Source organism: Ischnura elegans, chromosome 2 (genome assembly GCF_921293095.1).
Source record: "Ischnura elegans chromosome 2, ioIscEleg1.1, whole genome shotgun sequence".
NCBI lineage: Eukaryota > Metazoa > Arthropoda > Insecta > Odonata > Coenagrionidae > Ischnura > Ischnura elegans.
Genome location: NC_060247.1, coordinates 84,892,189 through 84,919,405, shown reverse-complemented (window position 1 = coordinate 84,919,405; position 27,217 = coordinate 84,892,189). Strand labels below are relative to the sequence as shown.

Below are 27,217 nucleotides of genomic sequence, written 5' to 3'. Positions count from 1 at the left end.
AATCTTGGTTTAATTTCTCTCTGATTAAAGTCTATCCCCAAAGTAAATTGATAAAGCTTCCGATGTAGACCTTGGATGCATATGTTATGAAGAGGAACTCCAATAGCTCAGATTTCTTTTGCCCAACAACTGAATATGCATGCTCAAGAGCGGAGGGGAAAACGTCCCAAGAGAATTATTTGCATAAACTATTCTATATCAAGGGAAAGTTGAGATAAATATCGATAGTTTTTCTTTTGGAGCGGAAGAACTCCTCAAATCCTTCAAATGAGTATTTTTAACTTTCATGATAATATTTGGTCATTCTTAATTCGGCCAAAGTAATTTTTTAACGGTGACGCTCAAAATTGAACTATTGATTTAACATTTTCATTATTTTCGATTTGTTTAAAATTATAGATATAGCAATGGAAAAAATCTTTAATTTTCAATGCCTCTTAAAAATCCATTATTAGACACCTTCCCAAATTTAACTTATTAGAATCATCCTTTAGTTCAATTTTATATGAATGACACCATCTCATATTAATTTACTGTAATATTATTTTGGTTCTTCAATTAATATTGTGATATATTCTAATGAGATTAATATATCGGGTGCATGTATTTCTTATAAATATTATGTTGTTTTATTTTGTTAATGCATTATTTTATGTTAATGTGAAACATCTTACCATCCTCAGCCATGAATGTAGAGTAGTATACACGAATAATTACTCTGGTACGTTTTTTCCCCCTTCGCTGTTGAGCATGAAGATTTACGTTTTTTTGCGTATTGATTACAACCGCTGCACTCTCTTCTCGAGGTTGATATTTTTTTCCCTCACTGTTTTGTGTACAACATACCCCGCTGTCCCGGCGGTATCAGCGCACGACTTTCCACGTGAGAGTGAAAGGAAATCACATCGCCGCGAGTGTTTTCTTTTTTTGTCCGCTCCGACGGAGGAGAGCGCTTGTCTCGCGTCGTAATTAATTACATCCAATCTAAATCCTCCCATGAGCCCCCTTCCCATCCCACTCTGCGGTCCCTCTCTTTCTCTTTTCCCTACTCTCTCAAAACATCCTCAACCCCATTCCCTCTCTTCCTTCATTTCTCCTCGCTACATTTGTCCTCACAAGAGAGGCCGATCTTCTACGATATCCGCTTCCCGTAAAAAGACTTCCATAACACAGTATCGAGCGGTATCATCGACCAATGCATTTGGAATAATCATACCGACGCATTTATTTACTCCGGTGCATTTTTTAAGGGATTTGCATCGATTAAATCAATATTATTTTCCTATGCCACCGACTCAGGAAATCGGTCACGATTCCTTGAGAATTTACGTTTGGTTCTGGTATTATTATTGTCATAGGTAGTCTACAAATTATGTTGGATATAAAAGGAGCATTTTTAAGATTATCCCGGCCTGTCTCTCTTCCCAACATCTTCAACATTTTTTTCTTTTGTCTTGGACATCTTTCTTTAATTCATGAACTACCTTTCATTCTATCTCTGAATCCTATTCTCATCCTTCCCATCCCTCACTTGCCTAACATTTTTAACCTTAAACGCGATTTTCAACATCCTCTTCTCGCTTACCGTTTGCTCCATCTGTGTTCTTCGTATCTCATTCAGAAGTGTCCTCTCCTCTTTCACCAAGTCAAGCACCTCCACTCTCCCGTTCTTCTTCGTCCTTCATACCTTTTCCATTCTCCTCCATATTTATTGCCTTCCATACTGTTTCAAGGCATTCGGACTATTCTACTACCAGAGAGCGTTATAACTCCCCCGAGAGGTTGAAATTGAGGCCCCAGCAGTGCATCCGATCATAAAACTCTCCCAAAAACACTAGTAGTTGACATAGCAATGAGGGTGACATACGATATTAAGTGGTAAAATTCTTAAAAGTTTAAACTTATAAGCATTATACCGCTCATATATAACTTCGACGCAACAATTGTTTTCTAATTCTAACAGTCTAATATGTATATATGTTACGGTACAATTACGATCATCCGATTGTGTTGTAATAGAATTTCTACGAACTCATTACATCCGATAAGCTAAATCTGTTTCCCACTGGCGCACTCCCTGGAGCTATTCTAACTTAAACTTTTTGAACTCCGCAAAGGTTTGACAATTCCCAAGGAATTTCGGAACGACTGATTATTGGAGTATGTATTTCTTCTTTTCGGCCATTACATAGTCGCGCATTTTCTACAGTGGGAACAATACATGCAAAGACTTAAAATATCACGTAGAATAATTGGCAGATTTTTTTCGCATTAACGAGCCACAGTCGACATATTGGAGCAAACAATATCTAGTGACCATCGTCCTAGACCCGTGCCCAGCTTAGTCTGCTCGTTCAGACCTTATTATCTTGTCAGTTTCAATGATTGTGTTTTTTGCCTTAAGGCTAATTTTATTCGGAATTTCATACCTCAAAACTTCACTTTTATGATAATTCACTTAGTTCACTATTATGATAATTGTTTTTCATTAATTATATGTTTAACTACTTTAATTAATTCAAAATATTGTGTATTGCCGGTTATCTCAGTAAACAGTGATCCTTGCTTCCCCTTGGTTGTATGTGATTCATGAATATGAGCACATTTTCACTCCGCCTTTCAGCCTCAATCTTCTGCCCTCCCTCTAACGATTTTGTCATTATGTTTGAGATACATCCTTTCCCGAATTATGTATATAAATCAGTGTATTTTTAGCAAGTCCAGTGGCAAATATACGCGACCGCGATTGCCGACAAATGCTCTGGACAGAGTGTCCTGTTCCTCTTCTTTAGTTTTCCACTTCGGCCGAAGAGGAAGTATGCGTGAGTCTTCTTCTTTTCCTCCCTCGGCCCGTCACGGCGGAGGCCAGGCGTCCTTTCACTTTGCCGCCACCCCGCATCCCCCTGAGGGAGTCCCCACTCCGAAACGGACGCCATCTCCTCACTTTCCTTCTTTCCACGGTCATTAATCACTCGGATGTATAATTCCCTCCTCGCCAGTAAGCGGCCAAAAACTCCTCCAAATTAGAAGGTCCCGACGATTTCAATCAACAGTTCCAAGTTGTTACGTTTGTTCGCCGCGGAGTGAGTGGTGATACGCCCTCGTCAACAACCTATCACCACACCCCCACGCCACCTTGTTTGTGTCGCCAAAGTTTTTTAAGTGAAATGACATACCTCTCCCTCCCTTTTAGACGCCTGTTTCAGTCAGGGTTTGAGAGATGGGTGTTTTGTGCGATATTTTGTTGGATTCCTTTTTTTTATTCATAAAACTCTGTTAGCAATTTTTTCAACTTGGCCGGAAAAATAGATTCACCAATCTGCTCATTATAAAGTGCTTTCATGATCAATTGAGATGAATATCGTTATATCGTTGTGTACATAAAGCCTGAAATATTGCTCATACGCCAATATTTATACTCAGTCTTGATCAAATTCAAGGCTCACTTACTTATCGTGATATTCGCTGTGAAAAATAGACTGAGTCTAACCTTTTCATATATCAGTTGATGACGTCACGAAATCATGTCAAGCGTGTTTCCACCTGAATGCCTCTCTCAATCAGGGGTTGTGTGTGTTGATGAACTTGAAATCTAATGACGTCATCCACTCATGAAAAGTGGGTGGCAACTTTCGCGTTTTTCTTATTTTGAATGTCTGAGGAAATGTCTGAATGAGGCTTTTTTCTTTCGTTGCCACTAATCTTTCCCCTCGATCTTCGGAATTCTTTTAATGAATTGCGATTTCGGATCTGAGTGTACTACACCATTGGAGCCATGGGTAATCATTTATTTACTTATCTTCAAATACCCAATTCCAATTAGTGGTAGATATTTCCACCTCTTCAGCTCGCAGGTAGCGCTTTTGGATTGGTTCCAATTCTCATAACTACACCTTTGCCCACAATTCAGACTCCATCTCCATTCATCTGAGAGCGTTCCCCCTCTCCTCTCGCACTACCTACAACCCTCCCAAGTCACCCTTTCTCTCTCTCCACTTATCTAGGCCTTCATTATTATTTCAACACCGTATCAATGTTTCCGCCCTCCCAATCGTTTGTTAGCCCCCAATAGCGCGTATCTTGGAAACAAAAGCGAGCGATATCGGTCGCCTCGCCGCTTCACACGAGGGTCATATTTGGAGCCGCCGCGCCGGTCGGGAAGAGGAAAACAATGGGCGTTCCAGCGGGAGAGTCAGTCGTAAGAACCCTCATCCTCGTCCCATTGCCTTATCTTTCCATCCCCCAGCGCCATTCAACCTGCGATCCTCCGACGCGACGCCCGCCTATCGCGCCAGGGTCGGAAAACACCTCCACCTCGCACGAGCCCTTTTAACACGGGGTTGATCGAGTCAAGTGGGGCGATAACCTTCACAGCGGTGTTCGAGTGCTGAGAAACTCTCGACTCTACGTCGCCATCTTGTTCCCCGCGTCGAATAAACATTCAATCGTCCAGAAGTCGGTCTTGACCTCACGCCATTTCCTTTGCCGTTTAGACTTCGTTCGAATTTTAAGGGATACCCTAGGACCACGAATATTTCATAAGAGAATCACCTTATCGATCATCAAAATTAAAAATTAAAATATCGTGTGATAATAATGTAAATTTTGGAGTACTACAATTATTAAAGAAACGAATCACGTGCATCTGTAATCATTTAATACGATTTTTTGGCCGTGGCCTGTTATTTTGCCGTGCTTTGCATAGTGCCGTGATGCAGTCTTTGATTTTCCCAGTAGATATTATATTGTATTTGTAGTTATGTGAATAATACTCAAATGAAATTTCTTAATTTAATTTTTCTGTATACTTCCTTTCATGTTCGCAGACAGTTCCTAAATAAATACTGATGTGGAAATAAATGAATGAATAAATTAATTTAAAAAACAATGCATATCACTTCACTTACCCAAGCTGAGCCGACATTACTGATTAAGAAATTCAAATGGTCCTTTGGAAAAATTTTCTATTTTCCCTCCTAAACACTTCGTGATGTTCTCTAAGTTTTAAAAAATTGAAATAAAAATGTTGGAAAAATTTTTATAGGCCTATAGGACCAGCGGATTTTTGTATTTTTTTTCAAAAAAGGTATACCAGCTTGACAGCGTTTTGTCGATAACGGATCAACGGAACATGATAGATAGCAGCCTACTGGGGATAAATATTGGCATGGCGGAGATGAATGATAATAACGTAATCAATGATGCAGTGGGTCGATATTTTCCACAGCTGACCTAAAATACTATTAACCTTTCCTTTTGTTTTTTCAATACATGCGGTGATTTTAGACGCCAACTATTTTAGCCTGTTTGGTTTTCTCAGAATGAAAATTTGGATAAAAACGAAGAGAAACCCATATTTTAAGAAAAGAGCGAGGTATGACAATTTTTTCTTCTCGATCAGCTATCGCTCAAAATATTTAGGCACTTATTGGCTATTTTAAGATGAATTATATCGATTGTAAGTGAAAATTAATATTTTATTCACAAGAACACTTAAAGGGTTCACCATTGGATGAGATTCGAAATAATTTATTCAAACTAGGATATCCTAAGAGTTATTACAAATAATAGGGTGGTTTCCTATTATTTTTTTATTGCCTAAATCGAAAGATTATTACTCCTGGAGTACGTATTTCACCCTTTTAGATTTTTAAATGACGATATCTATTTTTCGCGATTAAATGAAAAGTGAAAATTTTCAAGCGCGCGAAAACGCGACGCTTAAGTATGAATGTCGGGAAGTCTCTCCGCGTGGCGTATTTCTGGTTCCCACTCCCGCCCTGCGAGGTGACCTTGAGGCGAGGCTTAGCGGTGATACGACGCAGGCTGCTAGCGGCTAGCCTAGTACCCTGCTGGCTGGTAGCTCTTGGCTTAAATAAGGATTATTAATAACTTATCAAACGAGGAAAACTTTCCGACCTTAGCCAGTTTTAATAAGTGATTGTTAAGACATGTTTCCCTGAGCTCTGCGCCTCATGCATGCAATGGTAACCTCAGACGACGTATAACTCCTATCTTCTCGTATAGAAACTAGGTCCCTGTGACGTCACGTGGAGTGGCATCGCATGGGCGCCAATCTGGCCCTTTTCAAATGAGGATAAAAATGGACCATTGCCATTCGTCTAACCCGGTATTTCTAAAACAAAATAATTTGTATATTATGAATACACTAATGGTGGGTAACGAATCGCAATCAATGCCTTTCGTTTTCTTTGATGAAGGAAACCACCCTATTCACCAGGTTCTTCATTGAATTTGGATAAAAAATCACTCAGAGCATAGTTTATAATAAATCACTAGGCACCTTGCGGTGCCATTGTTTGTAGTTATGCTAATGATTGAAGTTTTTTACATCAAAAACCGTAGTTTAATAGCGTTAGATTACACTCACCTGAAATGACTTAAATTATTGTTGATTTAATGATGAATTCATGTAGGTAAAATATAATACAATAATACTCAAATTTTGGTATTTATATCATAAAATGTTACCCATGATATCAGGATATTTTAAGCAACATGTACTTCAGTTTTACATTAAATATTTGTTTTGCTCTGCAACTTCGTGTCTATAAAAAAGGAAATAAACAATAATTATGTAAATTTGTTTATTCTAAATAATTTGTATCTATCACTTAAAATGTTATTTTAAAATAACATAAAAATAGCTTTTTGAACTAACATAAAAGTTTTAATTTTAAATATGTTTAGTTACCAAGCGGTTGTCAATTATTGAAATTGAGTAGTTTTTTTAGTTTTAAATTAATTATATTTTTAGTAGGAAATGAGGAAAACGAATGAGCGCGCTCTGAAAATCCGAATTTTTTCAAAATTTTCACAGTTACTGGAATTCTTTTAGGTTAGAAAACTTAATGGTAAATATGTTCAGTTTCGTAGCGGTTATCCATTGAAAAAAAGGAGTATTCACTATATTTTTTAGCTGGAAATGAAAAGTTGTTTTTAAAAGTTATCACAATGATAAATTTAAAAAGAAATGATATCACGAAATCACCGGAACGAGTAGTCTTGGCAGAACCTACTTAACAGCCCACTTCCCTACACCTCTTCCTTTGGCGCCTGACGGAGGGGGTGAAGGAAGACGAGTGTCTCGATACCCACTCAATCCACCTGAATCTCCCATCGCCCATCGTGGAACACGTGCTACGAAAAATCAGATCGACGTGACTGTTGGCAAGAGAGGAGGTCGCGTCTTCTTTGTTTTTTCTCCACCACATTCATTCCTCGTGCTGACTTATTATTCTCCTTTTGTTTTCGAGCCACCCGGACGATAATAATCAATATCCGTATATTTCCCGAAGCCTTTTCCCACCTTGCTAGCACGCTGCCTCTTTCCGATATTTTTTCACCACCGCAGGCGTTGAGGTTTTAAAAAAGAAAATATTTTATCGCATTCTACCACTCTATCAAAGAAGTTCCGCCATGACTACGTTGTACATGTTAAGTAATTAATTACCTCGAAATGAAGTAGCAAAATTATTATGGAGGGCATGCTGGTAAATCAACGATTTTTTATGTCAATAATACTTTCTTCGGCTCTAATGGCGGTTGTAACTTTTTTTATTCAAGCGTTTGACATTTGTAACTGATACTATTCACATTACTATTTACCGATAATACTAAATGTAGCATGGGGACGTCCAAGTTTTTAAAAGAGTTCCATGGAAAAAAGTTTCATGAAATACAATGTCTCTACAAAAACAAGCATATATGCGTATAACCACTGCTGACGTAGGTACTCTTGTTAACATAACATTTTTCCAAAGTAAGAGTTTTTATGTTTCTCAAATGGTCTAGTTTTCCACATATTCTGTGTAGTTAATAATGGATAAAATATATCATTGATGCAATAGTAACAATATTGTAGAAATAACAAGGATTGGAGAACAAGATATGTGTAAACATATAAACATATAACTTATTATACTTTTACAACCAGATTCCTATGGTTGGAATGAAGAGAAGAAGGGTATCTGGAGACCTGAAGAAATGAATAAATGGGAAATATGTTCAGTCAATGAGAGATTACATGGACTAATTAATTAGTGATGATAGGACACAATGTTCTCAAATAAATTTGGATTCCGCAACGGAAGTCCAGGCATGTTTTGGAGATAGCAAAAATAGATGAGTTATTTGATAGCAAGTTTACAGTGCTTCGTATTTGGGCAAACAGACCGCGATTTCATGGTCTAGTAATTACTCCTTCGTTATCTCTCTGGATGACGTGGGGAATTATCGCCACCGCATTCATCAAAAACTACCCTCCTTTATTTGTCCACTTTAACTCATGCACGGGTTTTGAAACTGATGATCATTTTCCGATCACCGCAAACAAATATTTTTCACTCCAAAAGCGTATCTCACCTTGATTCCTATTCCGATCTGATGAAGGGAAAAAATATGGATTGGAAAATTATTCATTTTCCAAAGTTTTAAGTGATCGGAATCCACGAAATTGTGCAGGCAGTTAGGTAGGCCTATCGTTTCGGGGCCGACCTTTTGTCGAATTAAATGTACTCATGAAATGCCTTTATTGGCCCATAAAAATTAATGAGATTATTGCAATCCAGCCTGCAGGCTGTGGAATGTCCGTCCCGTATATAATAACGTGCTCTCGGTTTCACAAATAATGCGGTCCGAGAGTGGAAAACAATCCATTCATCAAATATTTATCCTCGTGGGAACAGCTTTACGAATGCGTTGGAAACATAAATAACAGTCCAATCCGTTGTCCTTTCCTCTTACACATATTTGCTTCTGCCGTATTTTGTAGTGGGCCATTTTTGTTACCATACATTTTCGGTGCATGAATACATCTGCTTACGCGACTTTCAACGACACTTCAAAGCGTCTATTTGCCATCATTTGAGTCGACATCGGCGAACGCGTCGCTACATTTCACTCTTTTTCCTTCAATATTGGTTTACATTTTCGTTTTGACCTAATTTTTCCGCAGTCTAGTGGAATCGCACTACACTTTGGTGCGCAGAAAATGGTAATAACTTTGTGCAGCGTCAGGTTTCCACTCCAACAGAAGCTTTATGACTAGCTAAAAAGTGTTTTTATTACTATTCTATCTGTATGTGCGTTCCCACATGTGACTCGTAGCGATTATGAGCAGTATCTGCCGTTTAAGAGCGAAATCATCAAGCATTATCTCGCAAAGTGCTTTTCCCACAAACGTCAAATATATCATCTCAAATTTTACCCGACTGCAAAATACTTTCATCGTCTGCATGACTAATTTCGGATTGTTTCAAATGGTTACAGAAATACAATTTTACGTTTACTTTGTAAAGTTATCAAAAAAAAACTTTATAAATACTATATTTTTATAATTTCAGTGCATGCGCTCCGGTCTCCAAAGACCTTGAACAATAAACAAGCCTTAAACGTCCTTTATAAAATACATGCATCAGTTTTTCTAAATATTTTGTATTTTCATTGTGGTGATGCATTTTATCCTAATTAAATAATTATCGCACATTAAAAGAGCTCCAAACGTATATGTGATGCTACTGGCTAAAGAAAAATTGGCTTACATTAATGATTGAAGTATCATTTATTTGCTTTATTTATTTCATAGTCGGATAGAAAAATTAAATTTACATTGATCATCATAAGCTTTCTTAATGTCTGATTTCATTTCATTCGCTGCTTGTGTACACACACAGAATTTCTTCTTCAACTCTTCCACATGGCCTTTGGCGGAATTAGGCATGGACAATTTGTATCCTATCATCAAAATAAGGTACCATATCTAATGTGTTTATTTATTTTTTGACTGTGAAGGGTTTTTCCATGTAGAGATAGTAGTTTATCTGGAAAGAGCGAATACCGTTATGCTAATATTAGTATTGAACCACAATGAAGATTCGTTTTCGGGTGTTTATTGTTTCAAATACCTTTTCGTTTTCTTTGAAGTTGCACGTAATTGACAAGGAAACAAGGAGGCCTTAATTCTATGGAAGAAAAGGCTCGAATCTGCGGAGAAGAAATAACTGGCGAGGGAAGGGATGCACATTTTTCGATTACCTCATTTACTTTTCCAATTATTTTTTTAGAATTTGTACTTAAATTTATTATTCCCTGTACCTACAGCAGTGCGAAGTTCTCTGTGTACTAGCTATTTTAGTGGAAACGTTGGTCATAGACACCCTGCCCGATAACTAGGCAAACTTCCTCCATTCAACCCACCGTACTGACATAAAAGCATTTATAATTGGTCTCCACAACCGCGCGAGTTTTGACACGTGACGTATCCACGAGTGTGCCCTGCTATGAGTTTCTCTGACTCCATCCCTTAGTGGAGAGTGGGAAGTGATGTCCACTCTCGCTGCACCCTCGGTTCGGTCCCTGGGAGGATATCAGGGGGTGGATATAACGAGTTGGGGGGTTGGAGATTAAAAGGAGGGGCGGGAGTCAACCGCCCCTTACATTTACCCTAATGGACGAAGATGCCCTTGCCCTTCTGGTGACCCGGGGACGTATTAGTGGGCACACAGACCCCAGCCTATCTAGAGCGATGTTGTCCCCTCTTGCATTCATGCACACAGTGGAGAAAAGAACTAGTCGGCTCAATATTTGCTCAAGTTTCACATCTTAGAGGAAAGTTTCAGCTCGTGGAGTTTATGAAACTGGCTTCGGATAGGTAAAAATGGACGGCCGCAGTGTGCCTATCATAGAATGAAAGACTATGAATGCTGGCATAAAAAACTTCCACCTTATCTCATTTATCCTGCCACAGAGAATATTCCAGTACTGTGTGTAAACTTTGGGAATCCTGTGAAAAGTTTTCATCTTCAGGACTGCTGAATGTCGTTTAACTGAAATTTTTATTTTATTCAATATCAAAATAAAACGACACTCAGGATGAGTCCCGAGTCGGAGCCCGCAACGTCGGCAGAAATGTAGTTTTTAACTCGTTGGGAATGCCGATAAATTTTACCCACATAATTCGCCAGTAAAGCATCTAATCCTACTCAATAATTATTTTCAGAATCTTTTATAATTATATAAAGATATCCGAAGTTAACTTTATGTGAAACTAGGTAGGCACTGTACGAGATCGTGTTCAACGCATACAAATATACCATATAATTCAGCACTTCGGTGAAAACCATTTTAGATTTAAACATAGGTATTTAGTTGAGGACATAGTTATACGCACATCCCTGATGTTAGTCATGCCATGAAATATTTAAATTTGTTTTACCTAAAAATAACATTTATGGAAAAGTTCTTAATAATTATGAAATTATGCCGATTTTTCTCTATTCTGAGCCAGCTGTTTAGTTCATCCTTCGGTTGGTCTTTCTTGTGTTCATCCTTATCAATACAAAAAATATTTCGGTATGTACCGAGTATGTTTTAGTGTTTAATAGAACTGGTTTCAGACTTGACCCTTTAATGAAAAACGTTGATTGATGGTTACTAATTACGTAAACGAAGAGATTAAAAAAATATCAAATGAGTTCAAGAATCTTACCTAATATCTATGAATAAATATCAAATCAATTTTAGGCGTGGTGTAGATGGTGAAAACATTTTATATCTGTGGCCCATATGTGCCAAATGAAACGGCAAAGGAGGAAGTGAATTCGATCGCTTCCACGTCACTTGCCCTCCGCCAATCCCGACCAATGGGAGCCGAAAGGAGAGGAGTTGTTTCCGGGACATTAGTTGACGGAGAAAATTGCGTCCTCACCCAAAAAAAAAAACCTTTCCCTATTCTCTTCCCATTCAGAGTCTCACTTCCCTACCTCCTTCAGCCTTTCTCCCTAAGCAAAAAAAAAACTTTTTTTATTCCATTTATATTCGTTATGTTTTTTTCATCATCCTAGCTTCATTTCCCCGTTTTCCAAGTCTCGGGGGCACTTCATTTCAACCTCCCACCCTTTTCCCGCTTGCCAACTCATTTCCTCCATCATCTCTAATGAGCGGGCATCAAGTTTCCGACGCTGAAAACCGAAAAAAGGACCGCAACTCGGAAGAAGTATATGCTTGTATGTATACACGCGCGCGATGATGAAAAAAAAATTCATTCGTCGTATTGAAGCTTTCCAATTTTCCGCTTCGTTTTCCACCCTTTCGGCATGTAGCGGGTGGTTTACGAAGGGGTATCCGTACGTGGTTTGTTGGTTGGTTCGGGACGTCGCCCCGATGTCGGCTAGCGGTGTCATCGTCACAAGGGGATTATTATTTACAGAGTACACTCACAAACGTTTGTGTTGGCACGGGGGGAGATGGTTGGGGAACGTGGTTGAAGTGATTTTTTTTCTCCTTCGCTCAACCACCTCGACAAACACGATGAGGACAACTTTCCCTTTGATATGTCCGGCGAAGATTAAAGTGTATAAGTGAGGGTGGTCTGACTTTACGGAACAGCTCGTTGTGTGGGCAAAGATTTTTTGAGACCGAAAAGGGTGGAGCAATCTAGGTCCATCTTATCTGAATGATGAGTAAATGCCAACAAACGTACTGAGATTGGTGACTATGCCTTAGTCATAAGGCTGAAGTTTATCTTTCTTTTCTATTAAAGTTAAGAGTGTACAGTTTGCCCTTAAGGAAATTGGTGGAGTCAACCGCTAAATTTTTGGATTTTCTCAGACCAGAACTGGTGGGCAACGTATGAAACTTACGTGCAAATCATTTCACCACGACTCCTGAAATGTGTTCTCCATACGTTGAAACAAGAAGACTTCAAGTTTCCCTTTAATATGGACGACACGGATTGAATATGACTACCGGTGTAACATTCAGATGCTGCTCGTTATTTAAGATTTTTGAAAGCGTATTAATTACGTATCTTCAACGTTCTATTTAGGCCTAATGTAGCCTTTCGTGGGGAAAGGAACAAAAAATGCATCATGAAAACAGCAAAGAAAAGTATTTTCAAAGCAATTTTTCAAATATTTAGCATCGAACCATCAATTTTTTTCAAACAAAAATTGTTGGAAAATTAAAGAATTGTTTTTAGTTCACGCGAGAAAAATATCGCTTTTCCTGTCGAAGTTCTTAATACGCCTCTTATTGTCGAGTACGAATCTATGTGCGCTAATGTTAGAAGTTCAATCAAAAATATACCAATGGTTGTATCAAATGCTCATATGCATTTAGAGCTTTTATTTTAAATTCATGCACCGATATCAGGTAAATGTTTTGAACTTATGTGATATTTTTTTCTTTTCTATAACGTAATGAGTAGCCGTGAAGCAACGCTTTTCATGAAAGGGTCAAGTATGAAATCAGTTCTCTTAAACACACTCGGTAATCAACATGGTTCTTTCATAGGTTAATCATAATTTTTAATGAGTATAACGTTTTCCAATATCAAAGTTATAAGAATTCAAATGTTAAATTATTATCCGATATTCAAATTAGTTAAGCTCGTTCAAGCAATTATCTGATGGCGATAAACCCAAAATGAGCACAAGAAAATTCTTATAAATTTGGCGTTACATTTGCATTTAATTCCAGCGTAATGTCTTAAAAAATAAGTGAAGTTGTTGTCTCTTTTAAAACATTTTTAGTTCTTTCTATCAAAAAATTCCTTTAATTTTCATCTTCAGACTTGGGAAACAGTAAAATAAAAATTGTTAATATTTCACTGGCTAAGCTTTATTTAATAAATCTAGTGAAGGCTAATTAGAGTATTAGTGGAGTTTTAAAGAAACTGGGGGAGTTCTGGAAAGTAAAATAAGACAATGATCGGCTTCAGGAAAGAATTTTGCTTCTCAGGATGTAGCAGAAATCGAAGAAATAATATCACGATACATACAGCGGTCCAGTCAACTATTATTGTGTTATTGAGGTGCGCACGAGTGCACTGAGTAGTTCAGCTCAGGAACGCATATCATAAGACGGTGGAATTTTCATGGGAAAATCCTGAGCAAAGGGCGTTGAATGTATTTCCTCCAGACATTTCATACTCCGCCACCCGCTCACACCCTCCCTTCCGGCTATAACTAGGATCATCCCTTCGCATTTGTCATCCCGGAGACCCGGTTCCAGGTTTCAAACCGGATTTAAACAGACATTAAGCGGTCCAGGCTCAACGCGTATAATGCGACGGTCCCTTTTGTTCTGGAGGGGTGCGGTACCTACGCTATTCATCACAGGAGCCGCCACCCTGTCAAGTAATCGCATTCATATTTTTTCTCGCCCCCTCCCCCTCCCTTCGTACTTTCCCCTCATAAATATGGTGATTAAGTTGTTTGCAGTGAAAAATTCAAAACCTCTCTCCCCCCACCTTGCGACCGACGTGAAGAGGAGGCGGGTCGCTACGACAAAACCCTGCCCTTCTCTCTCTCTCGGGAGTCTTGGAAACATTAACGTCATCAAAGACGAGGTAATTCGATTCCAGTTGCTCTTCCCAGTTTCTGGACCACCTTCTTCCCCTTTCCCCCCATCACGAGAAGGTGGGTGGGCAGAAGGGATTGGACCGGAAGGGTATGGGACCGGGACAAGCCCCCGGCCAATGGAGGAGGAGGAAAAAAATGACATCCGACGGGCGCTGCACAAAAGAGGTGGAAGTGATTTAAATTCCCAAGTTAATATTTTTTTCATTTACGTGGATTGAAGCAGACAGAATCCCTGGTTCTGTGTCGTGCCTGCATGGAGAGGCCCCTTGAATTAATTTATCCTTTGCCGATGGCCTCGAGAGGTACTGTGGAAAATAGCTGGGGTCAACAGTAAGATTAGCTATTAGCTCTTGACTCACCTTTTGCATACGAGCACGCGGGCCGGTAGTGTCGTATTAGAAGTAAGGGCATTACCAGGACCATAACTAGGGATGGGGGTAAGCTATGGGCTAGGAAGCGGGGCAAGCCAAGTTGTGACATTAGTTTATGAGATTATTATATATATTTCCGTGGAAATATAGTTTTGTTTTAGTTATATATCTTATACTTATACATATAATTTATCGTGGGTTTAAAGAAAATTTGTTGAATACTTTCGTTTCAATTCAGTACTGATTTCTGCTAAAGACTTTTGCAATTTTTGCTTCTAAGGGGGGGGGGGGTGCCGGAACCAAGTGAACCAAAAACCGGGGGTGCGTGATTAGAAGGTAGTTCTTTTTGCGCGTATCTAGTAGTTCTTTACGATGCAGCATTGCACTGTTTCGCACTGCACAGTCGCCCTCATAGCTAGAAAAGAGTAATTCTTCAGGAGAATGTCAGCGAGAACTAATTCTGCAAAACTGTTTTGAATAAATTTTATGCATGTAAAGTAAACTTGCTGCCATTGATTTTTCAGTGAGCCCCATTGGTGTCATGGTGCCAGAATGCACCGGAACACCGTTCCGGCACTGGTTAACAAACGACATAATACTCAAATAACAATGATCAAATAAAGTTTTTGACATATTATACCATTAATAATTATTCCAATGTGTTTCCTTTAGTAACCTTTATGGCGCATGAAATGTAGGACTCACTCGAAATATACCGTATTCAAGATCTTGATGCTTCTTTTTAAGTGATCACATAAATATTGTGAGAAATATTTTGAAAGACTTCCATTGAAGTGAGATACAAATACTGAGTTGGAAATCAATCGATTGAAACAAAAATTTTATTTTAAAAATTCGCTTCATTGCTCAGATGTGTCAGATCCAGTATTGCAGTGGATTCTGTGGGAAAATTGTCGCGATTATTCTGAAAGTTATATTGGAAAGAATTTTTCTTTCCGATGGGATTTATTTCTCCTTAACGATGTTGTGAATGCAACTTGAGATGTGTTAATGCTGGTTCTGCATCTTTTTGGTGATAGGAAGATGAGGAGTTCAAATCTTCCCCAAGTTTTTGGTTGTCAAGTCCTACGTGAACATTGTTACACAAGTCTTTTAAAACTCCTACGGGACTCAACCACTGATTTTATTTAGAAATTACTAATAATTACAGATGTTTTATTTCTGCAAGGTGGGGGTAAGGCCTTAGCGAGCGGGAGGTTTTAAGACTTCGTACTTACCCCCGCCCCCGAACCAATCCAACTGAAACCCCCCCAAAACGAATCTCCACTCGAAGTGAACGTCTAAAAACATTTTCCTGTTACGGCCTTGATGAGAGGCATAAGCCAGCCTCATGAACGTAGATTTCCTTTCCAAAATCTTTCAAAATCAACCCAAACCCAACTCAATGGCTGATTTAGGGGATGTTTAGAGGTGCGGCCGAACCCTCCATTATTTCTGGAAAAATTGTAAATTCAGATATCCCTAAGGAGGCCCTATAATGATTTTTTTATTTCACCATCCATACAAACAATGCTAAAAATAATTGAAGAATATATGTAAGCCACTCATCTACGCCAATCAGATCTCATTGTCAGGTACAATGTCGTTGAGAGGTACTATGTCTATGTCCCGCATATCACCAAGGGGCTGCGGGAAGTAATGAAAACCTCCCCCGTCCTGGCTGCGACTGTGAAATGTGTTGTCATGCCCTCACCACTGCCCTCTCTCATTGCAGGCAACAATTTCGTCTGCGACTGCCGGCTGGCGTGGATGCACGACGTGCACAACGAGACTTCGAACGAGCGCGTGCGCCGCACCCTGGAAGAACTTAAGTGCATCCTGCACCCACAGATGGGCGAGAGCGCGTCTGCCGCAGCTGCCGCTGCCGGCGTTTCCTTCGACTTCGGCGCTGAGGACGGCGACCCGTACTCTCCAGACGGTGGCGCCTCCGACGAGCACGGCGTGAACCGCTACGACCGCCACGGCAGCGGCAGCGGCCACCACCACCAGCAGGGTGACGAGCCCGGCCGACACCACTTCGGCGGAGACAGCGCCTCTTTCGACGAGTACCAGGACCACGAGGAGGGCGGACACCACGACTTGGGCGGCGGCATGGGCGGTTCGCGGCACCACAATCCCGACGGCAGCGTGGCCATACACCTTCTGCAGATACCCCTTCAGGTAGGATTGCCTGACGCAATGGTTGATATATGCGGGGATCGAGGGCCCTCGGCTGGGACTCATGGTGGGTTCCCATTACCGGTACATCCGGGGCCCTACACCGGAAAATTTTAGGATATTGCATGCCCGGAAATGGATTTTGACGCTATTCTGGTTTTTTAAAAACCGTATCAAATTTTAAAACTGCAATTTCATTTTAAAAATACTATGAAAGTGATAAATCCGTAACTTATAAAATTTAATTATACATTATGGTTCTATTATCTATTTAGTGGATTTTTTTCCTTAAAACCGCAGTGAAATCTGAAAAAACTTCTAAAATAACCTTTTCGAATATAAAGCATCATGTTCTCTTTTGTCTTCTGACACCTTTAATTTTTATTTTCATGTAATGTTTTTACACCGAGTATGTTGTAAATAAATAAACTAATGAAAACGTTGAATTTTATGTGTGCAAAAAACCTTGGTTCAAGTAATCTGAGTCTTTTTTATTGAGAGTAAAGGTGTTAACTATTACTAAAGCACATTTTTGGACTAGATAAAGGCTTTCGGTGGTTACCAATTAACTATATCTAATTTATGTTTATTTAATCATAAGCACGGAGCTTTCATCCACATTAGTCGATAATTTTTTTAATAGTGTAGATTGTAATAACTTGTGCAAAAATTGAGGCATAATTCAGGGGCGGATCCAGGATTTCTTTCTGGGAGGGGCACAAGCAAGGCCGTATCCAGGATTTTGATCAGGGGGGGGGGGGGCACAAGGATACCTCGTCATACAAAACGAACGAAATGATAATGGGACCGTATTAAAAATCTAGCATATTTTTAGGGGTCTGGATCCGCCTATGCATTAATTTAAAAGAGATGTTTAAGCCTGAATTAATGAACATATCTCAACCAATTTTTTTTAAAGGATTGTGCTAACAATTTGTTTGACCCATATAAAACAGCTGACCAATTAAAACTGTCCAGCAGATAAAAAAGGAACGTAAAATATTTGGATAGGGTTTTATTTTTTTATTATGATTTTGATCTATATATTAGGGAAGCTGAGGTTAAAAAAGTGTTTTCATCAGTAGCTGACAAACATTTATGGACCCATTCAATTATATTTGTGCTGTCTTTCTAAGTGATTTTGTCTTCAGGGATTCTTAAGAAATACATTGTAAATAATCACATTTTTATATTACCTCCTACTTCTACACAATTAAGGTAACAAATATAAAATAAGCTTAACTCTAAGCTATTGAAGTTCTATTAATATTGCTGATACTAACTCCGGACTGAAGTGATATGAGTTTGTTATGAGTCATCTTAACTTTTAATAACAATAATATTCAGTTGTAAATTATCTATTTAAGAGAAAAATGCTCTTGAGCTTGAGTCGAGGTTGCGGAAGTAAACGATGTTATTTCGGCAGTTTTTTTACTCATTTCTGTATTACTTGTTTTAGCCAGGGGCTATTTGCCCAGGTCGGCTGGTCGGCCATCGCCAAGGGCCCCGAACTTAGGGGGGGCCCCACAACGCTCGCGTATGTCGTGAAACTTATATGAGATGTGTAATAAAAAAACTCTTTTTGAACAAATGGTTTTTTTGCAATTGTAAAATTCTAGGTTTGCCATAGTTGATTTATTTACTAAATACTCGGTGTAAAATGATTAATAAAAAATAAATTAAATAAAGTTGTAAGAATATAAAAGAGAACCTGATGCGTTTTAGAAAGGGTTATTCGAAAAGATTATTTTAGAGGCTTTTTAGATTTTAGTACAGTTTCAAAGAACAAATTCACTAAATAGAGAATTGATCCATAATACGTACAATAATAAATTGTAAAAGCTGTGAAATTTTCACTTTTCTTGGTACTTATGTTTTCTTACGAATTTTCTATATTTTATTTACTTTTATCTAGTTTTTAAGAGCTAAAATAGCGTCATAATCCATTTCCGGACTTGAAATTTCTTCATATTTTATGGGGTAGGACCCCCTTTTCCCCGGTAAGGGGAGAGTATTATGAGCCCCAGCCGAGGTCCCCCAATCACCCCAGACCGCCCCAGGTTTTAGCTACTTCATTACCTCACAACAAAATTTAATACAAATTGCCGTCATTAGGGGTAAAGTAGATAAAGTAGTAAACTGAGCACGCGACTTTCTGAATGACCGTTAGCAAAAAGTAGCCCTTGGTGGTATTAGCTCGGATGTAGTTTTAAAAAAAGACACCAGGTGTCTCACAAGGAAGAATAATCGTTCCCTTTTCTTCATTATATGCAAAAATGACCTATGCTTACGAATTTGCGGTGATATACGTTTATTTGCTGACCTTTAAAATTCCATCATCGGATTTAAACAACGTTCAAGCGTGGAGCCAAGAGTAGGGACTGGAACTTAATCCGAGAAAATTCACGGCGGTACATTTCTTGTGGATGTCGTCCATTATTGTCCATTCATATGCAGTGAATTTTGTAAACATAAAGGAGACAGATGAACTGTCTTGGAATTACAGTAACTTCGAACCTATCGTGGAGCACATGTCAGAAATATTTGTGGAATAGTCCTGAAGAATCTAGGACACCTTGAATATGAAGCGAGAATTTGGAATCCGGAGCAGGAAGACTTAATACTTACATGAACGTAATAGAATACAAAGGAAATTACGCGATTCGTCAAAAACTGCTTCAGGTCTAAATATAGCGCTACATAAATACTTCACGATTTGGATTTAGAGCCGCTAGAGACATAAAGGCTGCGCGCTGGGCTTAGCATTTCTTGAGTAATTTAGAATGGATTTCTTTTAGAGCGACGCGGAGAACATCGTATAAGAACCTCACTACATTTTAAGGTCCGATAGAAACGATAAATTAAGAGAGATATTTTTTCCGATAAGTGCGGGAATTCGTTTTCCCCCGCACGATAAATGACTATTATTAACATCTAAGAGTTTATTCCTCTTCTCATTTCTTTTCTGCGGACCGTTTTTGTGTACACCTCCCATATTAACACTTTAAAGATTATAAACTCTCTTACTAACCTAACCAGCAATCACTGAAATATGTAGGATTTTGCGACCTGCGTGAGGAAAAATACGGAATAATTGTGCCGCGCGCGCACATATTCCCCGTCCAACACCACTTCCCTCCCTACTTCTCGCGCGTGGCACCGAGTTCAAAGGTGTAAGATAACCTTTCGTCAGAGAATCAGGGGAATCAGGCAAGTGATATGTGTAACGGTACCCAAAAATTGTAATCTGATATTTATTTTCGGTGAACTAATTGGGGTCTCAATTACCTAGAAACACAGCTGCGTGGATATCGGGTTTCGCTAGGGAACCGGATATTTTGGGAAGCTGAGCAGGGAAAAAAATGGCAAAGCACAGGACAGGAGATAGAGAGAAGACACGCGATGAGCGCATGCCGGCCGCTTTAATCAAGGCCATGGCTATATAAGGGCCATGGCTTTAATATATATGGCTATATAAGGGCCATGGCAATATAAGGGCCATGGCTTTAATATATACTGGACCGTTTTGGGGGCCCCATACTCGGGGCCCTCGGCGATCGCCGACCAGGCGACCTGGCCAGACCGCCCCTGATTGTTCATACCCCCTTTCCCCCACATATCGAAAGTTTAGATTGGAAGCAACTTAGATTGGGCTTGAACTTTTATTAAATATAAAATGTCATTACAATTTTTTTAAGTGTGCCAATATCGGTATATCATTCTTTATCCCAGGTGGCCTCCATAACCTTTTTTCTTGTAAAACCATGAGCAAATAGTAATCTTTTCAAATTTGATCTTGGTGGTTTTAAGCCTCCCTCCCCTTTACACAGATCGAAAGTTTTGAGTAGAAGCAACTTAAATTAATTATAAAGTAGATAAAATCTAAACATTTATAACAAGTTTTTTATATTGATAATACTGGTATTTCATTCTTGGTTCAAAATTATCTTTATAACCTTTTTTCTAATAAAAAAATGAACACATAAACATGGTAATCTTTTCTTATTCGATCTTTCCCAATAAAAATATTCATTAACATTTCTCAGAACTCAAAATCACCAGAGCATTTTTCCGCATCATCCGCAATTAATCACTGCCATTTCTCCCCCTCTACCTGCAGGCCCTGCCTTGCCCGGAGGAGAGGAGGCAGGAGGAGGGAAACCTGGCGATGAACGGACTGGACGGTGACGACGAGAACTCGCTATACGGAGCGGAGGCGTCGGCGGACGTGGGTGCCGGCTCCAGGCTCGGAGCGTCGGGTTTCCTCCGCGTGGCCGCAGCCCTGCACCTCCTGCTTGCAACGATTGCACCTTTCCTCACGTGAACGCGAAACCACATCGGGGTCAAGGAGGAATAGGGGCAGAGGAATGAGGAATGATGCGTTCTGCGTGCGAAGACCTGCGGAGGGAAAGATGAAAATAATCGAGTGGAAATATGTAAAAGAGGGGGAAAAGGTCTGGAAGGGGTTGGGTTACAAGAGACTATAAACGGGAAGGGGAAACGATATTTAAAACAAAGGAAGGCCGTGGCGACAGCAGGAAAGAGGAACAACAGCCGGCAGCTAAAGCGTGGCGGCCATGTCGCAAATTCCGCGAGGGATATAAATATAAATAATTAAATATATATATATGGATAAAAAATTGAAAAGGACTGCAAAAAAACGTGTTGACTCACCGTTGGCTCTCCCTTCACGGAGAGAATTCGTCCGGGAATCTGTTTTTTTTTTCCTTTATTTCGGGGGTGGCGAGCGGCCGAAATCCATGGAAACCAAACAAAATTTTCAAATGTTTATTTCTTCAGTTAACCACCGCCGCCTTGCTGAGCGATAATAAATTAAGGAAATGGCTTTAAATTAAGGAAATTAAGGATTAATGGAAAAAAAAGAATTTTCCTTTCAAGATGAGAATACCGGCATAGATAATAACCTCATCTGGATAAAGAAATTTGTTTAACTGAGGGGTTTCATCGAGGGTCTTTTTGTGAGGCCCCATGGAGGCCATTTATTTGTGAGATCGGGATTGAAAAAAAACTGCCACGAATAATATAATTGGCGAATTTAAATGAATTTTAACGGCTGAGAAGTGGAAACTATGCTTGGCGGGGGACATAATTAGAATCAATTTTTTTAACCTTCCTTTTTATTTCCGTTTAGTTTTTACTTATTTTTATAATCTGTGGTCGTTCAATTCGAATCGGAAAAAATCATTTGGAAGATGATTTCGATAAAGTGTCTACATTTTTTTCTCCTGGAGAAGTGCTTCTTTAACTACCGTGTCACTTGAATTTTTTGTGGTTATCATCGTCAGTGGACTTTGAAATATATATGTATTATTCCGGTCATCCTCTTCGAAGGGTCGCCGTTGTTTCATGTGTGTAAATAATGTGTTTTAGCAATTCTAAGTCTTGCGAACATTTTTGCCTCTCCTAAGAGTTAGGAGGCAGAACAGAAATGAACTCTGATTTAAATACATTTGTCGTATTTAGTGTTTCTTTTGTAGTGATTAAGAATTCCTAATTAATTTTGCGAATTGTCATCTGGATAAAGTATATACCCTATCTATCTATGTGGTACTTTCATAAGTGTGTTACCCAATTAAGCAGTAATTTTGCTGTCTGTCCCGTGGTGGCATCGTAATTTTTCTATTTTGAACGCTTTTTTACAGGATGCTAAAAAAACGCAATTTTCTTACCAGTGATCACATGAGTAAAGTTAAGACGTTTGTCAGAAAAAATACATTAGGTTGACAAGTAATGGCTTTTGATTTTCTTGCAGGAAAAAAAGAAGCTAAAAGTGAAGAAAGCATTCATATAAAACTGCCATCAATAGCAAAAAAAAAACATTTAATAGCATTCGCCCCAACAATGGCTGGCGTAGATAATAAACAGCCAAAACTCTTTCGGCTTTCTTCAAGCGAAGCCAGTCGTATTCAACTAATAAAACTATTCATATTCATTCAAAATGTTACGTCGTCTTTTCCCTCCATGTCTAAAAGTGTGTGTTGGCTCGACATGGTAAGGGTATTGTAAACGCTCTCTTTTGTTGATAAAGAGTTACAAAAAAAATACGAGTGAGAGAAAGGTGTGCTAGTGTGTGCGAATGCTTTGTGTCTTGTAAATGAGTACCGTTTGTGAGTGAGAAAAGTTGGCTATTACTGCGCCCGACTGTTGTACATTATCACCGTGGACGACGCGCGACTATTAGCTACAAATAAGGCATTATCAAGTATTCTTAACTTTAAAAAAAGAAAAAGTGAGCTGTCGAGACGCGAAATGATGTTTCCGCTGCTGATTTTGAAAGAAGCAAACTAAATTAGTATTTTTCTCTTGGAATTCGGGAAATAAAACGTTGAGATTTTCCAGGGAATGTTAATCCCACATCTTTGAAAGTATCATTTCAGCCGTGGAATATTTGGAACGGGTAGTAATAACACAATCTGAAAACAGAATTTCTCGGAAATCGGGGCATGGTAGGATTCCGCTGATTGTATCTTCGACTAGGGGCAGCATAAAAAAACTCATGTCTTAAGCGTGTTAAGTCGCGAGATGTCCTGTTTGCCACGCGAAAGGTCAAGAGAGGAAAAATATTTTTTTCAGCGTGTAGGTATTTATAAAAGCAAGTTGCGAATGAGAGAGATTTTAAGGTAGGAAATATTCTCACTATGGCGTGCATGATGAATATTAATGACAAATATGAGGAAATCAAGGGTGGGAATCACCGAGTTGTTCGAAAGAGACGTGGGTACACAGGGCTGCTGATGAATAGCGCTTAATTTGGCGCTTTGAGAATGTGGTGAAATGAAAAAAATAAATAAACTACAAAAAAAATTACAGTTTAGACTTAAGTATTTGTAGAATTAGAGATTGAAATTAATTTACGAGTTTGAAGAAATTTCAAATATGATCACTTCAATTGACTAAGAAATTGAAAAGACTATATGGATTTGCATTCAAAACTGTGGAAATTGTCCCGGCTTAAATTTCAAGCCGATTAATCCGATCAAAGATGAGATGATGGTGGCTTTCTTTCGGTTATAATTCTTTCGAAGGAGAGATTTTGCTATTCTTTTGGAACACCATTATCCGCGCTACGTAACCTATTAAAATCTGGGTATTTTGACTCGTTTTGCATTATTTAAAAAGTGCATTATGGTTGTTAATTTGTCGACGTCTCAAAAATCTAAACGGTGAATAATTTCTTTGAAAAAATTGATTAGAATAGAGTGATTCATTGAAAAACAATCCTTTAATGCAGTGGAATTTCATCTTGAAGTCGGTGAAAACTATCTTGATTGAGTTTTCACTTATTTCACGAATTAGCTATATTTATTTTATTGGATGTCTCTCAATTCTAGTATTTGTTATTTTATGCATTTCAGCCATTGCTGGATGTTTTCACGCTGTGGAAGTAATAAAGAATTGGACAGCACCATTATCAGAATTTTCATTTATGGAAACCGCTGTTGCATGCTGAAGTCTTGGTACCATTCCCCATACTTTTCATCGAAGCGAAATTTCAGCTTTCCTCTTGATAGTGATTCCTCAAAAATAGGAAAAAATAATGGTAAGCTGTTGTGTTATGACACTAAGTGATTATCTCATTTGTGGTTCTTACTCATACTTTTACTTTTTCATACTGTGACTGAATTTCCAAATGGTCGCTCTAAAAATGCCTAGTTTTAAAGTCATTTCTTTTATAATGTTTTTCATTCAATGTTAGCTGGCATTCTCCACTTATCTGCATTTATTTTTCAGTATGAAGGCTTTCATTCCAATATTTTCCCGAATTTGTGCCTACTAACGGTATTTCATTTGGGAGTTTGAAATGAGAGCAAGCTTTTTAAAAGTGGTGGAAGATAATTGAAACATTTCCTTTACTTCACGGCTTTATTGCGGGTTATCTATTTTTTTATATTTTAAACTTTCATTTTGGAATTTCATTGGCAGAATAAATTACTAATTTGTGAGGCAGCTCAAACGAGATGAAGAATGAATACTCGTGAAAATTTTGGCGTTAATTGTTATTTTGATAATAATAGTTTTTTATAAGGTGGGTATATTTTATCTCTCTATTGTGTTCTACGGCCCCCATATTTTCATTTACGCGGGCCAGTTATTTTTTGACGTCACATACATAGCCTCCCGCCTATTCATTCCAATTTTTTTAAAGTTCATTCATGTTTCAAGCGGATGTAATTACACATTGTTACATGCTGAATAGCATTTTATTTTTATTTTACCAGTATCATTAAACTCCATGCACTCGTCAATGAAAAGGTTCCAGTGCTCATTACTAGAGTTTGGACGAAAAACTCGGAAAAGTATTCTTTGAGCGAATTTCGCTCGTCATTTGATGAGTTTTCCGGGGCCAACTGCGATTGTAGGCTTTCTCTCCCTTGTTCTCCGAAAATGCACCGTATTATTTGCACAAAGGAGGGAAAGCCTTTATCCTCCAAATTTGGGGCCCCGAACTACACCACAAGGTCTCTTTGCCCTCAACCCTGACCTCATCCTTCCCCCCCCCCCCCCCACCGCCTCGCTAAACCTCTGATCTGGCCGTTATTTTGTGAGAGAGCAAGTGAACCCCTTTGTTCCCTGCAAAACCACGGCTCGACTTCCATTTCTCCCCTGCCTCTCAAATGTCCATTTCATTCAATCCTTATCTCCTTTCTGCCGTGGCCGACCCGAAGTATTTCTCCGTATGGACCTTAAAAGAGAGTTAATTAAGAGGAATATTTAATAACACTTTCATGATCTGGCCTTAAAATAAAACCATTTCCTTTTCCCAGAAGTAGCGATCAAGATTTGCTGTAGTACTTAAAATTAATATTATCTGCTTCATTGGTTTGCAAAAAAATATGAACGCTACCAGCGCGAGCATTGAACATGCTTTTTACCCTTAACATACCTTTTTTATTGCATTCCGTGTGTGCAATCTTGCAATCTCATTTATTATTAACCTTTTATTTCAATTTATAATGAAATATTTCAATTTTCGTAGATAGTGGCTATTTAGTAAGTTGTTTGTGATGCGTGATTATAAAATCAATCAAAATAAAAGTAAATTCACTAATAAAAAAAAAGAAGTTACTTCAAATTCAGCAAAACATTCTTGGCATCGATGGGAATGCATAGATTTTATACTGGAGCGACCAAATAAGGCAAAAAAATTAGTTAAGCTTTTTTCATTTGAGCTTGAAACATACATATCAAAATTAAGGGCTTAAAATGAAGAATAAGAACTGAAAACCAAAGTAAAGTCACGACAATGTTGAACATAGGAAATAAATGTACCATATTCAGAAGCAAAGGTACCCATTCCCCTAAAGGCGATAGCGCATGCCTCCTTCCCCAATCTACATCTATATAATACCCCACAAAGGCGTGTGGCAGGGGGTGTTAGGACACCAGCCGTTTACAGCTTTAAAAAAAAATGAAGTACTCTAACGAGGTTGGTACTAGCGTTTATTAAAGTCCTTTATGGTTAGAGAGAATAATTCAGAAGTAAGTATAACAAGACATTTATCAATCATCAATATTTCAATAATATCCATGGAATGAACGATGAGTGATTGGTTACTGCTCTTTTATCAAAAAACTGAGTGTTGCAATTAATGGATTTAAAAAATCAATATTTAAATAAAATTTTCCAAGTGCAACTGGCATTTCTTCAAGTTCTATAAACAGTCATTTGGGAAACCTGTGGTTCAAATAATTCCGGTGAGGCATATATCCATGATTATCGTGGCTTCCTTATTCTGCAGAAAAGATTCGAGAAGAGGGAGAAAGGTAAGCCTGACTGAGCACCCTCTCACTTAGTTCCTATTCCGCAAAATTGAGATGACCTAAAATTCCACCAGGCGCAAAATAACGGCCATATCTTGAGTCGTAGTCTAGGGGTTACACTCTGTCTCTAATGGGCTGCGTAAGAAAGAAATGTAGTTGCTACGAAACCGCGGTGGGACCCTTACCCTCTCTACACCAGTCAGAGGCAAAATCCATTTTGCTTTGTTAAAATTATGGAGTGTTTAACTACTTTAACGAAAAGGATCCATGTAGAGGTGGGTTAAACTGTTCATTTTTATGAACTGTTCACTTTGATCCTGTTCAGTAAAAAGAACAGTTCAAAATATCGGTTCATAGTGAACAGGTAGTGTCATTCGGTAGAAAATATTGTTTATCATGCGTTTAGAGTACATGAAAGCTTAGTGTGGTATCGTAAGGTTTGTGGAGAGTGTTATGGTAATTTCGAGCAAGAATCGCGTTTTAAACAATATTTTTGGAGAT

At 38.6% G+C, this 27,217-nt stretch overlaps 1 protein-coding gene across 3 annotated transcripts in view; it reads left to right on the top strand.

The window, feature by feature from the left end:
* Positions 1 to 24,365, top strand: part of LOC124154081 (connectin) — a 726,624-nt gene extending 702,259 nt beyond the window's left edge. For all 3 annotated transcript variants that reach the window (XM_046527589.1, XM_046527590.1, XM_046527588.1), the window contains 2 exons: positions 16,491 to 16,936; positions 21,054 to 24,365. In XM_046527589.1, coding sequence (XP_046383545.1) covers positions 16,491 to 16,936; positions 21,054 to 21,257 — 650 coding nt within the window. In that variant the 3' untranslated portion in view covers positions 21,258 to 24,365. The remainder of the gene's footprint in view (positions 1 to 16,490; positions 16,937 to 21,053) is intronic.
* The last annotated feature ends 2,852 nt before the right edge of the window (positions 24,366 to 27,217 follow it).